The sequence below is a fragment of the Lagenorhynchus albirostris genome, chromosome 14 (assembly GCF_949774975.1).
Source record: "Lagenorhynchus albirostris chromosome 14, mLagAlb1.1, whole genome shotgun sequence".
In the NCBI taxonomy this organism is placed as follows: domain Eukaryota; kingdom Metazoa; phylum Chordata; class Mammalia; order Artiodactyla; family Delphinidae; genus Lagenorhynchus; species Lagenorhynchus albirostris.
In genome coordinates, this window is record NC_083108.1 from 41,606,526 (window position 1) to 41,621,877 (window position 15,352).

The window sequence follows — 15,352 nt, forward strand, 5'->3', positions numbered from 1 at the left end:
TGCTCCTTCCCCTGGGTCGCGATGAGCACAGTACTTTGTGTGTGCCTTCCAAGAGTGGAGTCTCTGTTTCCCCCAGTCCTGTCAAAGTCCTGCAATCAAATCCTGCTTGCCTTCAAAGTCTGATTTCTCTAGGAATTCCTCCTACCATTGCCGGACCCCCAGATTGGGAAGCCTGACGTGGGGCTCAGAATTTTCACTCCAATGGGTGGACTTCTGTGGTATAAGTGTTCTCCAGTCTGTGAGTCACCCACCCAGCATTAATGGGATTTGATTTTATTGTGTTTGTGCCCCTCCTACCACCTCATTGTGGCTTCTCCTTTGTCTTTGGATCACATGGGTTTTAATCTTCAGTTTGTTGATGTTCTGTATCACACTGATTGATTTTCGGATATTGAAAAATTCTTGCATCCCTGGGATAAATCCCACTTGATCATGGTGTGTGATCCTTTTAAAGTATTGTTGGAAACCACCCAATTAAAAAATGAGTGGAAGATCTAAATAGACATTTCACCAAAGGCATATACATGACCAAGAGGCACATGAAAAGATGCTCAACATCCCTAATTATTAGAGAAATGCAAATCAAAACTACAATGAGGTATCACCTCACACCTGACAGAATGGCCATTTTCAAAAAAATGAAACAATAAATGCTGGAAAGGGTGTAGTGAAAGGGAACCCTCCTGCACTGTTGGTGGGAATGTAAATTGATACAACCACTATGGAGGACAGTATGGTGGTTCCTTAAAAAACTAAAAAATTGAACTACCACATGACCCAGCAATCCCACTACTCGGCACATACCCTGAGAAACCATAATTCAAAAAGAGACATGTACCACAGCGTTCATTGCAGCCCTGTTCACAACAGCCAGGACATGGAAGCAACCTAAATGGCCATCGACAGATGAATGGATAAAGATGTGGCACATGTATACAATGCAATATTACTCAGCCATAAAAAGAAACGAATTTGAGTTATTTGTAGTGAGGTGGATGGACCTAGAATCTGTCATAGAGAGTGAAGGAAGTCAGAAAGAGACAAACAAATACCATATGCTAACACATATATATGGAATCTAAAAAAAAATGGTACTGATGAACCTAGGGGCAGGGCAGGAATAAAGATGTAGACATAGAAAATTGACTTGAGGACATGAGGGAGGGGGAAGCTGCGGTGAAGTGAGAGTAACATCAACATATATACACTACCAAATGTAAAATAGATAGCTAGTGGGAAGCAACAGCATAGCATAGGGAGATCAGCTCGGTGCTTTGCAGTGACATAGAGGGGTAGGATAGAGAGGGTGGGAGGGAGGTTCAAGAGGGAGGGGATATGGGGATATACGTATGCACATGGCTGATTCACTTTGTTGTACAACAGAAACTAAAATAGCATTGTGAAGCAATTATACTCCAATAAAGATGTATTAAAAAAAAAACTTTAGTTCTGAAAGCCTTCCAAAAAAAAAAAAAAGTATTGTCGGATTTAGTTAGCTAGTATTTTGCTGAGTGTTTTTGCGACTGTTCATCAGTGATACTGGCCTGTAATTTTCTTTCTTTGTGGTATCTTTTTCTGGTTTTGGTATCAGGGTGATAGTGGCCTCACAGAATGAGTTGGGAGTGTTCCTTCCTCTGCAATTTTTTGTAATACTTTCAGAAAGATAGGTGTTCTCTGAATGTTTGATAGAATTTACCTGTGAAGTCATCTGGTCCTGGACTTTTGTTTGTTGGGAGTTCTTTAATCACAGTTTCAATTTGAGTACTTGTGATTGGTCTGTTCATATTTTCTATTTCTTCCTGGTTCAGTCTTGGGAGATTGTACCTTTCAAAGAATTTGTCCATTTCTTGTAGGTTGTCCATTTTATTGGCATATATGGTAGTCTTTCATGATCCTTCGTATTTCTGTGGTGTCAGTTGTGACTTCTCCTTTGTCATATCTAATTTTATTGATTTGAGTCCTCTCTCCTTTTTTCTTGATGAGTGTGGCTAAAGGTTTATCAGTTTTGTTTATCTTTTCAAAGAACCAGCTTTTAGTTTCATTGATCTTTTCTGCTTTTTCTTCATCCTTATTTCTGCTCTGATCTTTATGATTTCTTTCCATCTACTAACTTTGGGTTTTGTTTGTTCTTATTTTTCTAGTTGCTTTAGGTGTAAGGTTAGATTATTTATTTGAGATTTTTCTTGTTTCCTGAGGTAAGATTATATTGCAGTAAACTTCCCTCTCAGAACTGCTTTTGCTGAGTCCCATAGGTTTTGGATCGTCACGCTTTTGTTTTCATTTGTCTTTAGGTATTTTTTGATTTCCTCTTTAATTTCTTCAGTGATCCATTGGTTTTTTTAGGAGCATATTGTTTAGCCTCCATCTGTTTGTGTTTTTACAGTCTTTTTCTTGTAGTTGATTTCTAATCTCATGGTGTTGTGATCATAAAAGATGCTTAATATGATTTCAATTTTCTTAAATTTACTCACTTTGTGGCCCAGCATGTGATTAGTCCTGGAGAATGTTCCACGTGCACTTGAGAAGAATTTGTATTCTGCTGCTTTTGGATGGAATGCTCTATAAATATCAATTAAGTCCATCTAGTCCAGTGTGTCATTTAAGGCCTGTGTTTCCTTATTGATCTTCTGTCTGGATGATCTGTCCATTGATGAAAGTAGGGTGTTAAAGTCCTCCACTATGTATTACTGTCGATTACTCCTTTTATGACTGTTAATATTTGCCTTATATATTGAGGTGCTCCTATGTTGGGTGCATATATATTTACAGTTGTTATATCTTCTTGGATTGATTCCCTTGACCATTATGTAGTGTCCTCCTTTGTCTCTTATAACAGTCTTTATTTTAAAGTCTGTTTTGTCTGATATGAGTATTGCTACTCCAGCTTTCTTTTGATTTCCATTTGTGTGGAATACCTTTTTCCATCCCATCACTTTCAGTCTGTTGTGTGTCCCTAGATCTGAAGTGCGTCTCTTGTATACACCATATATACGGGTCTTGTTTTTGTATCCATTTAGCCAGTCTGTGTCTTTTGGTTGGAGCATTTAATCCATTTACATTTAAGGTAGTTATCAATATGTATGTTCTTATTGCCATTTTGTTAATTGTTTTTGATTTGTTTTTATAGGTGTTTTTTCTTCCCTTCCTCTTTTGTTCTCTTGTGATTTGACGACTAACTTTAGTGTTGTGTTTGGATTCCTTATTCTTTTTTGTATGTGTATCTATTGTAGATTTTTGGTTTGCTGTTACCATGAGTTTTTGTTATAGCAGACTATATATAAACAAGATTGTTTTAAGTTGCTGGTCTTTTAATTTCAAATGCATTTCTAATATCCTGCATTATACTCTCCTCTTCTCACGATTGCTGGGTTTTTTAAATATTTATTTATTTATTAGCTTGGTTGCTCTGGGTCTTTGTTGGAGCAGTGGGCTCCTTACTTGCAGCTCACAGGATCCTTAGTTGCGGCTTGCGGGCTTCTTAGCTGCAGCACAAGGGCTCCTTAGTTGTGGCATGCAAACTCTTAGTTGCAGCATGCATGTGGGATCTAGTTCCCTGACCAGAGATCGAACTCGGCCCCCTGCATTGAGAGCACGGAGTCTTATCCACTGTGCCACCAGGGAAGTCCCCCATGATTGCTGGTTTTGATATCATATTTGTGTGTGGGTGATTTCCTACCTTTACTTTATGTTTGCCTTTACCATTGAGCTTTTCCATTCATAATTTTCTTATTTGTAGTTGTGGCCTTTTCTGCCTAGAGAAGTTCTTTTAGCATTTGTTGCAAAGCTGGTCTGGTGGTGCTGAATTTGAATCCTCTTAGCTTTTTCTTGTCTGTAAAGCTTTTGATATCTCTGTCAAATCTGAATGAGAACCTTGCTGGGTAGAGTATTCTTGGTTGTAGGTTCTTCCTTTTCATTACTTTAAATATATCATGCCTCTCCCTTCTGGCCTGCAGAGTTTCTGCTGAGAAACCAGCTGATAACCTTATGGGAGTTCTCTTCTATGTTATTTGTTGCTTTTCTCTTGTTGCTTTTAGTATTTTTTCTTTGTCTTTAATTTTTGTCAGTTTGATTATTGTGTGTCTCAGCATGTTCCTCCTTGGGTTTATCCTACCTGGGACTCTCAGCACTTCCTCTACCTGGGTGGACTGTTTCCTTTCTCATGTTAGGGAAGTTTTCAGCTATTATCTCTTCAAATATTTTCTCAGGTATTTTTTCTCTCTCTTCTCCTTCTGGGACCTCTATAATTCAAATACGTTTAATGTTGTCTGAGAGGTCTCTTTGGCTGTCCTCATTTCTTTTCATTTTTTTTTTCTTTATTCTGTTCTGCAGCAGTGATTTCCACCATTCTGTCTTCCAGCTCACTTATCCATTCTTCTGCCTCAGTTACTCTGCTAATGGTTGCTTCCAGTGTATTTTTCATTTCAGTTTTTGGGTTGTTCATCTCTTTTTGTTTGGTCTTTAGTTCTTCTAGGTCTTTGTTAAACATTTCTTCTGTCTTCTCAATCTGTGCCTCCATTCTTTTTCTGAGATCTTGGATCATCTTTACTATCATTGCTCTAAATTCTTTCTTGAGTAGATTGCCTATCTCCACTTCACTTAGTTGTTCTCTAGGGTTTTATCTTGTTCCTTCATCTGGGACATACTCCTCTGCCATCTCATTTTGTCTAACTTTCTATGATTGTGGTTTCCTTACCGCAGGCTTGTAGTTCTTCTGCTGTCTGCCCCCTGGTGGATGAGGCTGTCTAAGAGTCTTGTGCAGGCTTCCTGGTGGGAGGGACTGGTTCCTCCCCACTGGTGGGTGCAGCTGGGTCTTGTTTGTCTGTTGGGCAGGGCTGTGTCAAGGGGCATGTTTAGTGGGCAGCTGTATACTCAGGAAGACTTTAAGCAGCCTGTCTCTTGATGGATGGGGCTGTGTTCCCTCCCTGTTGATTGTTTGGCCTGAGGTGTCCCAGCACTAGAGCCTACAGGCTGTTGAGTGGGTCCAGGTCTTGGAGAGAAAATGGCCACCTCCTCTAGGGCTCACACCAATTAGTACTCCCCAGAACTACTGCCACCAGTGTCTTTGTTGCCGCAGTGAGCCAAAGCTGCCCCCATTGCTGCAGGAGACCCTCCACAGCAGATAGATTTGGCCCAGGCTCTTATGAGGTCACTGCTTTTTTTCCTGGGTCCTGATGCACATGAGACTTTGTGTGCACCCTCCAAGAGTGGAGTCTCTGTTTCCCCCAATCCTGTGGAATTCCTGAGATCAAACCCCGCTGGCCTTCAAAGCCAGATTCTTTAGGGGCTTCTCCTCCTGTTGCCAGACCCACAGGCTGGGGAGCCTGACATGGGGCTCAGAACTTTCACTCCTGTGGGAGAACTTCTGTGGTACAATTATTTTCCAGTTTGTGGGTCGCCCACCCAGCAGGTATGGGATTTGATTTTATTGCAGTTGTGCCCCCTCCTACCATCTCATCGTGGCTTCTTCTTTGTCTTTGGATGTAGAATGTCTTTTCTGATAGATTCCAGTGGTTTGTTTTTTTGTCGATGGTTGTTCATCAGTTAGTTGTGATTTTGCTGTTTTTGTAAGGAGAAGTGAGCTCACATCTTCTACTCTGCTGTCTTATCTCTGTCTTTTCTTTCCATTTATATAAAATTGTTAACAGGTTATCTTTAGTGGTCAAGTTGTGTAGAAATTGTTCATTTTTATATCTGTATTTTCTAATATTTCTTCCAATGAATATGAATAGTTTTCATAATAAATAGAAGAATGGGGAGAAAGAGGACATTTTTTAAATCCTTTGTCCCAATTTTAGAACATTTAATAAAATTAGCAAATTTTTAAAGGTAAGAAATTAGAATTTTAATAGTTTAAAAAGAATTTTCTACAGTGATATTCATGAAAGCATTTTTATAACTGAAAATGATACAGTGATAATACTAATGTCCCCAAATAATTATCCATATGGTAGAATACATAGGAAAAGAAACTAGAAGGATGTTTATCAAACCATTAACCATGGCTGTATCTGCATCAGGTTCATGGGTGTTAATTTTTGGGTGTTTTTCTTCTGTATTTCCCAAAATGTTACAAATGAATACAGGGTACCTTCTTCTTCAGAAAAAAAAAATGCTTTTAAAAGTCTAAACTAACATCATCTTGTTATTGTTAACCACATAAATATTACAGGAGAAATGGATTGTCTAAATTTAGTATTAAAATAAAACAGCATTTTCCTTTGTGTATGCATGTGTGTCTTAACAGCGTGTTCACTACTTCTCTGCGTGAATAAACTAAAGACAACTACCCTAAAATTTGATTTATCCTATTGTAGGTTGCTTCAGGTGAATGCAATGAAGACACCGAAGTTTACAACATCACCCTTTGTACGGGGGATGAACTCACTCTCATGGGCCAGGCAGAAATCCTTTATGCAAAGACTTTCAAGGAGAAGTCACGACTCAACACCATCTTCAAAAAGATTGGGAAGCTCAATTCCATCAGCAAGCTGGGAAAAGGCAAAATGCCGTGCCTCATTTGCATGAATCACCGGACCAACGAGAGCATCAGCCTCCCATTCCAGTGCAAGGGCAGGTTCAGCACCCGAAGCCCTCTGGAGCTTCAGATGCAGGAGGGCGAGCACACCATCCGCAACATTGTGGAGAAAACCAGACTTCCCGTGAACGTGACCGTGCCCAGCCCTCCACCGAGGAACCCGTATGACCTCCACTTCATCCGTGAGGGGCACCGCTACAAGTTTGTGAACATCCAGACCAAGACAGTGGTGGTTTGCTGTGTGCTGCGGAACAACAAGATCCTCCCCATGCACTTCCCTTTGCACTTGACTGTCCCCAAGTTTAGCCTCCCGGAACACCTGGTGAAGGGGGAAGTATGGCCTGAAACCCTGGTCCATCACTGGCTGGGTATCTGCCAAGAACAGTTCGACATCGATGAGTATTCACGGGCGGTCCGCGATGTGAAGACCGACTGGAATGAGGACTGTAAGAGCCCCAAGAAGGGCCGGTGCACTGGCCACAACCACGTTCCCAATTCCCTTAGCTACGCTCGCGATGAGCTCACCCAGTCCTTCCACCGGCTCTCCGTCTGTGTGTATGGCAACAATCTCCATGGCAACAGTGAGGTGAACCTCCACGGCTGCAGGGACCTGGGGGGAGAGTGGGCCCCCTTTCCTCATGACATCCTGCCCTATCAGGACTCGGGTGATAGTGGGAGCGACTACCTTTTCCCAGAAGCTAGTGAAGAATCAGTGGGCATCACAGGGAAGTCAGAACTTCCTTATGAAGAGCTGTGGCTGGAAGAAGGCAAGCCCAGCCATCCGCCTCTCACTCGCTCCCTGAGCGAGAAGAGCAGATGTGATCAGTTTCGAGGTTCTGTCCGGTCCAAATGTGCACCTTCTCCCCTTCCTGTCCCCGGAACTCTGGGAGCAGCAATGAAGTCTTCAGAGATTGCCCTACCTCCACCTCCAGTGCCTCCCAAATCTGAAGCCGTAAGTCCTTTCTGGTTTTGGGTGATGTGCCGGTCCTTCTATCTCTCTACTCAGTCATCTGCTAATTTATTTTCTTTCTTAAAGAAAACTCCCCAATGGAAGATTATCAGAATGAGCAATTTGCTTAATTTGGAGTGAAACAGAAATATTTGCTGGATTATTTTTACCATTTGGGAGTTAGAGTTTTACTCTACATTTGATGAGAAACTCTTGGAGAATTTTTATTAGGAGAGGTTTAAACATGCTGCCTAGAGAACGGATAACAGCGAGGGGAGAGCAGAAGGCAGAGACCAGATAAGAGGGATGAATATGGTAACAGGTATGAAATGATGACACCCTGAACTACAGCAGTTGGTAGCAGCAGATGGCAGGGAGAAACGAGCTGCTTCGGATCATGTTTCAGAGGTGGAACCAACAGTATTTACTGATTAAATTGGATGTGGGTAGTGAAGGAAAGAGAGAAATCAGGAGAAACTCCTAGATGTGTAGCCTGAGCAGCAGAGTGGATTATTGGTGCCACTTACCGCTGATGCGGACTGAAGGAGGAGTGGATTTATTTGGGGGAAGGAGAGATCAAGAGACATCAGCATCATTTGTAACTCTCTCCTCACAGTTACACTGAGATCAAAGCATCATGGGGGTGCTCACTTACACACCACACATACACACACAGGTGGCAGCCCGGTTTTGCTTACCACCTCAAACGTAACTCACTCAGCTGAGGAGGAGTCTATCAGATTTTAATGTAAAAGGTCATACAGGACAGGAGAAAGAGCCCTCTGTTTTGACCATGTTCTTTGATTGACAGGCACTCTGAACCTTCACGACTCATTTTTGATCATTGGATTTCATTATATCTGAAGGGCGAAAGCGCTTGAGGCATAGGGTGTAATTCTGTTCATTTATTTGACAGTATCTGTGGTAGTGGTTTCCTTTTTTTCTATCTCTAGCAGAATCCTTTAAAAGAAAAAAAAAAGAAAACTAACACAGATCACAATAAATAGAAGAATTACAATCAAAACCCATCTGACTGAAGGACAGATTGGAGGGATGGGGTCTCCCCTTGGCCCTGTCTACTCTGCCCCCACCAGGTGGTCTCAGGACACCTCTCTGGAAACACAGGGCTGTGTAGAGCCTCGTATCAAAACCATGGGCTAGATACTAGAAAAGTCAGCATCAGTGACCACTGAAATCATGACCCTGGACTCTAGCAACTTCCCCTTTTGTAGGGAAGGTAACAGATGAAAAGAGAGGACTACTATACAAGTTAAAATGTGGGAAGTATACATAGGTCATGTATGGGGGGAGTTCAGAGGAGAAAAGAACTTCTAGTTGTGCGAGAGAAGCCTTCATGGAGATGACATTTCAGATGAGCCAAGAGCATATACATGAATGGAAAGAGCAGAGAGATGGGAAAGAAGGGCGTTCCAGACAGAATGGCTTGAGCAAAGGCAAGGGCAGATGAGGGAAAATGCAGAGTTTTGCCGGGCAAGTGGAATAGGGTTGAAGAGGGAGTATGAAGGGCAGTGGTGTCTTCAAGGCTGGAACCAGGTCATGGACAGCTCTGGACACCAGGCAGCACTTTGTGCTGGGTGTCATACATAGCTGTCCATGCAGAGCCCTCACTGCTGCAAAGCTTTCCTGAGAGAAGACCCACCTCCAGCTGTTTATTCCAGGACATAACAACTCCCCAGAAATTGCAGGTCTCTACTTTCCCCTGCTCCTTACAAGATCTACCAGGGATCTTAAGGCACAAGCCCAGAGATCCCCGTATCCAGTAGGGGTTGTGGAATATTTGGGGGGAGTCTTGGTGGAGTCAGAGTCCTTGGTTCTTTTATTCATGTCAGATGGTGTTCCCCCAAAAAACAGGTTAAAAGGTGAGGGGACACTCCTAGTAAGTACTTCAGGCATTTTTAGGGACGTCTCAACTTACCTGTGTATGTGATGTTGCTTGAAGCTTGGAGCCTTCTCTTCAACAGGAATGTGACCACATGAGCTTTTCCTATAGAACTCTGGGCCCACCTGGCACATAACGGGGACTCCTGTTTGTTGACTGATCGATTGACTCATCCAAGGTGGTCCCACCCAGTTATTTACATAACCAAGTCTTGAGGTAGGAAACTGGCAGTGATTGTTTTCACTGAGGCTAGTGAAAGATGAGTAAGAACACAAATATTAAGAGGCCCTATCTTGACCCTGGTACTAAAAGAAAAACGTTAGAGTTAAATTTGAAACTAAAAGCAAATCTCACAGCAGAAGAAAAGGTTTGGGCCTCCAGTCTAAGCCGTAATTTCTTATGACATAAGAGAACCTTCTCAGAGCATATTCGGTGTTTATAGAATGCTCTAATCATAAAGACTTTTTATAAACACGTGAAATTACTTAATTTTCTTTTTTTAAGAATTAGGCATTTCAAATGAAGTCATGTCTTTTATTGGTTCTGTGACCATGAAACAAATTTTCCAGTTTTAGGATGTGCGTGGGATCCGGAGAACGTCATAACTGTTAGATGTGGCTTCAGCTTGTAGCTTTCAAAAGGGAACTTTAATGGGGCATACATTCAAGTGCTCCCACAGAATTAAACTTCTTTGGATAGTGACAGTGGGGTGGGTCCTGGGAAAAAGCTGGGCCATAGAAAGGGAAGCAGAGCTGATAATTGGCAAATGAACGCTGCTTTGCCACAGTCCGTGTCCCAGTCATGTTAATATCTAGAGGGACAGTGGCTCCACTACAGTGTATGTCAGCCTGTGCCTTTTCTCCTTATTCTATTCTTCACTCCCTACTTCAGGGTCCTAAGTTACAGCAAATATCTGTGCTCTTTCTCCAGCAGATTTTGATAGTCTTTGTTTCTGTAAATGAGATAAAATCTTTCTCCTTCAACAGTAATTCTTGCTATGTTTCCAGCAGTGTGCTGCAGTTCCGGTATCATCTGGTTAATGCTTGACCACTGTCCTACCCATATGCTAAAATGGAAAACTAGGCTATGGGGCCAAACAGAAAATCCTCAGTGGAGGAGTGATCAGTTTAGCCCTGTTAATATACTTTATACTTGATGTGGCTACTTAGAATTATGCTCTAGTCTGTACCTTTGTAAAGATCGTTAAATACAAAGGTTTTTTTTCTTTAAACACAAAACACTGCCACTTACCTTTCCCAACAATAAGAGGCTATTCCCCTCCCCAACTGGAACATCCCAGGGAAGAGTAAACAGCTCCTGGTTCCAGGCACAGAAGAGAAATTGTTGCAGATGAGCCCAAGCTGGGGAGCTGCCCAGCTTACTGAGTGGTGACATTTTCATTTTTTTAAATTGTGCAGAGCGCCCTCAAATCAGAATGACCTGACAGTTCCTCTTGAGTGGGTTATCCTTAATTGGTTCATATGTTCTAAACACATCCTCTATTTCGTAACATTGTGGGCCTCATTCCATAATTTTAATTTTCTGGCTGTTGGCTGATAATGTCTAAAATATTTACCCAGATACTCTCTACAAGTGACAGTCTTCAAGAGCTGCCTTTTTTCTGTGATTTTTTTTTTTTTTTTCCTCTTTGGAAGATGCCATTTTGGAGAGCAGTGACGGGAAGGCTTGATAGTGCATGAAATCTATAAATACAATGTTTGACTCTTAGACTATTCTGGTCAATGCAGTAAATTACAAATCAGTATCAAAACTACTGGATCACAACTCTTCTATAGCTATGTGTGCAGTAGTATCAAACCTGAGGACCCCAGAACCCAGGGATTAATTCATGTCCTCTGTCTGTCTTTAGTAACAGAAAAACAAAAGTGCATTCACTCTTGGTTGGATGTTAACGTGGAGCGATTCTTGAGATTCATGAAAGAAAAATCATAAAAGGAGCTCTAGGTCGAAACCACTGGTTTAAAGCAAGTTTTCCTGCAGTGTGGATGAAGAATTTGTTAACCTTTGGGATTGACAGGATGCCCCCTGACAATGACAATACGAGAAGCAGTAGGGACTGAATTGTAAGATGGATTGTGGTAGCATACATTCATTGTTACAAGGCTGAAGTCTATCATACATAAAGTTCCTGTAATGGAGCACACTGTCTTATTGATGTTTGAGAAAAATAAGACATAAAGGACGAATTTAATCCAGATCTACACTGCACCTAGATCAGTAGGTGCCCGAAAAGACTGCACTATCCAGGAGTCTGAATCTGCAGACTGAGCAGCTGATGAGAAAATAGCAGGGGACACCAAGCATCCTGAGAGTCTTCATTTCCCTTCTCAGTGGAATTTCACCAGGAGCAGAGAGGAGTGATCTGCCACACTACGTGATGGGTCATTAGAGGCACAAAACATCATGTCTAAGAGCCACACGTGGATTTGCGTCCTCACTCTGCCACTTAGTAGCTTCATAGCTTCACACCTCGGGCAAACTAACTTTCTGAGTCAGTTCCTGCGGCAATTAATAACAGTGTCTTCATTGCATTATTGTATTATACAAAGTACTTGGCAGTTTTCCCTGGCACTCGGTAAGCATTCAATAAATAGTAGCGGTAACTTAATATGGGATGCATTCTTTTTTAGGGTTAGACAGAAAATAATTTTTTGGAGGTTATTTCCCCTGTCCTTCCTTGCCTAAGGTGTAAGGCCTCTCCAGAGAGTCGTAGAAGCTGATGGGGACAAGGACACCTACCTCCACAGACAGACCAGCAGAGAGCGCACAGGCAGGGGACAGTCATCCCCGCATTCCAAAAGTGCATCCTAACAGGCTTGAAAAGTAGCAAAACATTCTTTTCATCTGACTTTTAAAATGTCTGCTTGATAAGCTAGATGTTATGTGTTTTAGTTACCTACCTGTGGAGCCAAAAGTGTAATCATGACAAACCAAGAAAAGAGCTACAGAAATGCTCAGCATCCTGTGGGCCCCAATAATATGTAATCCTTTCATGGGGGATTTGGAGGTTTTGTAGAACTATAGAGTACCTATGAAAAAGCCACATGTGGTTCTAAGGCTGCAAATATGTATCAAGAAACTGAAATTCCTAGGAAAACCTCTCTAGAAATATTAAAGCTGAGAAGTTGCCTTGACTAATTCCATTAGGCATGGCGAGGCTAGGTCATGGTGCTACCAGGTGTCACACCTGGATGTGTCCACCCAACAGAATGAGGGCCCTCACAAGACTACCCAAATTAAGAAAAAGTCATAAAAATGTATTGTTTAAAAACCGAGAGAACTGATTCTTAAGAATTGAGCTGTAAGAATTAATTCTACTCTACAACCAGCAAACACTGAGGTAAGAGGCAGCAGGACATGCATACTAAAAACAGCCTTGCACCAAAAAAACGAACCCAGGCTACACAGGATGCTCCCACATAAAAATAGCCCTCCAAGACCACAGTAGATAATTGTTTCTCCTAAATTCATAGAGTAAGAGAAATATAAATAAAATTAAGAAGCAGAGGAAACACTCCCAATTAAAAGATGAAGAGAATTCCCTTGAAAGAACAAACAATGAAACAGACCTCTTCAGTCTAATAGACACCAAGTTTAAAAGGAGATAATGAAAATACTGAAGGAATTAAGAAGGGCTATCAATAGGAATGCAGATTACTGTAAAAAGGAACTACTGTAGAAACTATAAAAGAGGAGCCAGGAAAAATTAGAAAACTCATTTGCTGAGATGAAAACTGACTGAGCTAAAGGCAGTGAATAGCAGATTGAATAATGCAGAAGAACAAATAAGTGTTCTGGAAGATAGAATAATGGAAATCATCCAATCAGAACACAGAAAGCCAAACTGGAGGGGGAAAAAAATGAAAGCAAAATAAGAAACCTATGGGATAATATAAAGCATGCCAATCTACACATAATAGGGACCCCAGAAGGAGAAGAAAGAGAAAAGGGGTTCAAAAATGTGTTTGAAGAAATTATGGCTGAAAACTTCCCGAACCTAAAGAAGGAAACAGATATCCAGGTACAGGAAGCACAGAGGGTCCCAAACAAGATGAACCCAAACAGACCTACACCAAGCCATATTATAATAGAAATGGAAAAAGTTAAAGAGAGGAAGGATTCTAAAGGCAGCAACAGAAAAACAAAGAGTTAATTACAGGGGAACCCCCCATAAGGCTATCAGCTAATTTCTTAATAGAAACATTTGCAGGACAGAAAGGAATGGCAAGATATAGTCAAAGTTCTGAAAGGGACAAATCTGCAATAGGATACGCTACCTAGCAAGATTATCATTTAGAAGGACAGAGAAAGAATTTCTCAGACAAGCAAAAACTAAAAGAATACAGCAATACTAAACCTATCCTAAAAGAAATATTGAAAGGTCTTTTCTAAATGGAAGAGAAGCAAGAAGGTATAGGAAAGAGAAAATCACAATTGGAAAGTAAATCACTTAATAAGCCAGTAGACGGAATTTTTTAAAAATCAAAAAGATTTTTTTGAAAGTGATGACAGCCACAATGAACAGCAAAAGGATAAATATGAAGATGTAAAAGAGGACATCAAAATCATAAAATGTGGGAGAGGAGAGGAATAAAATGTAGACTTTTTTGTTTGTTTTTTTTTAGAATGTGTTTGAGCCTATATGACTACCAGTTTAAAAGCAAGTAGATAAGAAGGGGTTAAAATACTTGAAAAAACGAGGTAACCACGAATCAACACATAAAATCGACTTACAAAAACCAAAAAGAAGAGAACACAAGCATAATATAACAGGAAACCATAAACCACAAAAAGAAAAAGAAATGGACAAAGAAGAAATACAAAATCAACTGGAAAACAAGGTTTAAAATGGCAATAAATAGATATCTATTAATAATTACTTTAAGTGTCAGTAGACTAAATGCTCCAATCAAAAGACAGGGGAATGGCAGGTTGGATTAAAAAACAAGAGCCTATAATATGCTGCTTATTGTAGGCAACGCATAAAAAAGATACCCACTTTATGGCAAAGGACACACAGACTGAAAGTGAGGGGATGGAAAAAGATAACTCATGCAAATGGAAATGACAGAAAAGTGGGGGTCTCACTACTCATGTCAGACAAAATAGACTTTAAAACAAAGGCCATAAAGAAGGACACTATATAGTGATAAAGGAATCAAGACAGGAAGAGGATATTACATCCTCAAAATATATGCACCCAATATAGGAGCATCCAAATACATAAAACAAGTACCAGTAGACATAAAGGGAGAAATTGATGGGAATACAATAATAGTAGAAGGCTTTAACACCCCACTCACATCAATAGACACATCTTCTAGACAGAAATCAGTAAGGCAGCAGAGATCCTAAAGGATACAATAGAACAGTTAGACTTAATTGATATCGTTTAGGACATTACATCCAGAAAAAAACCAGAATACACATTCTTTTCAAGTGCACACAGAACATTTTCTAGGATTGACCGCATACAAGGGCACAAAACAAGCCTCAACAAATTTAAGAGTATAGAAGTTATTTCAAGCTTCTTTTCTGACCACAATGGCATGAAACTAGAAATCAACCACAGGAAAAGAAATAAGAAAAAAATGATTACATGGAGACTGAACAACATGGTACTAAAAAACCAGTGGGTGAACAACAAAATGAAAGAGGAAATCAAAAAATACTTTGAGACAAATGAAAATAGAAACACAACCATACAAAATCTATGGGATGCAGCAAAAGCAGTTCTTAGAGAGAAGTTCATAGTGATACATGCCTTCCGCAAAGAACAGGAAAAATCTCAAACAACCTAACCTACCACCTAAAAGAATTAGAAAAAGAAAAATAAAATCTAAAGTGAGCAGAAGGAAGGAAATAATAAAGATCAGAGAGGACATAAATAAAATAGAGATTTAAAAAGCAATAGAAAAAAAAAATCAAAAAAAACAAGAGCTGGTTC

The 15,352-nt window shown here is 40.5% G+C and overlaps 1 protein-coding gene across 4 annotated transcripts in view; it reads left to right on the forward strand.

The window, feature by feature from the left end:
- The window catches only part of GAREM1 (GRB2 associated regulator of MAPK1 subtype 1), a 205,157-nt gene that overhangs the window by 174,950 nt on the left and 14,855 nt on the right, over positions 1-15,352 (forward strand). For all 4 annotated transcript variants that reach the window (XM_060170716.1, XM_060170717.1, XM_060170719.1 and 1 more), the window contains exon 4: positions 6,315-7,487. In XM_060170716.1, coding sequence (XP_060026699.1) covers positions 6,315-7,487 — 1,173 coding nt within the window. The remainder of the gene's footprint in view (positions 1-6,314; positions 7,488-15,352) is intronic.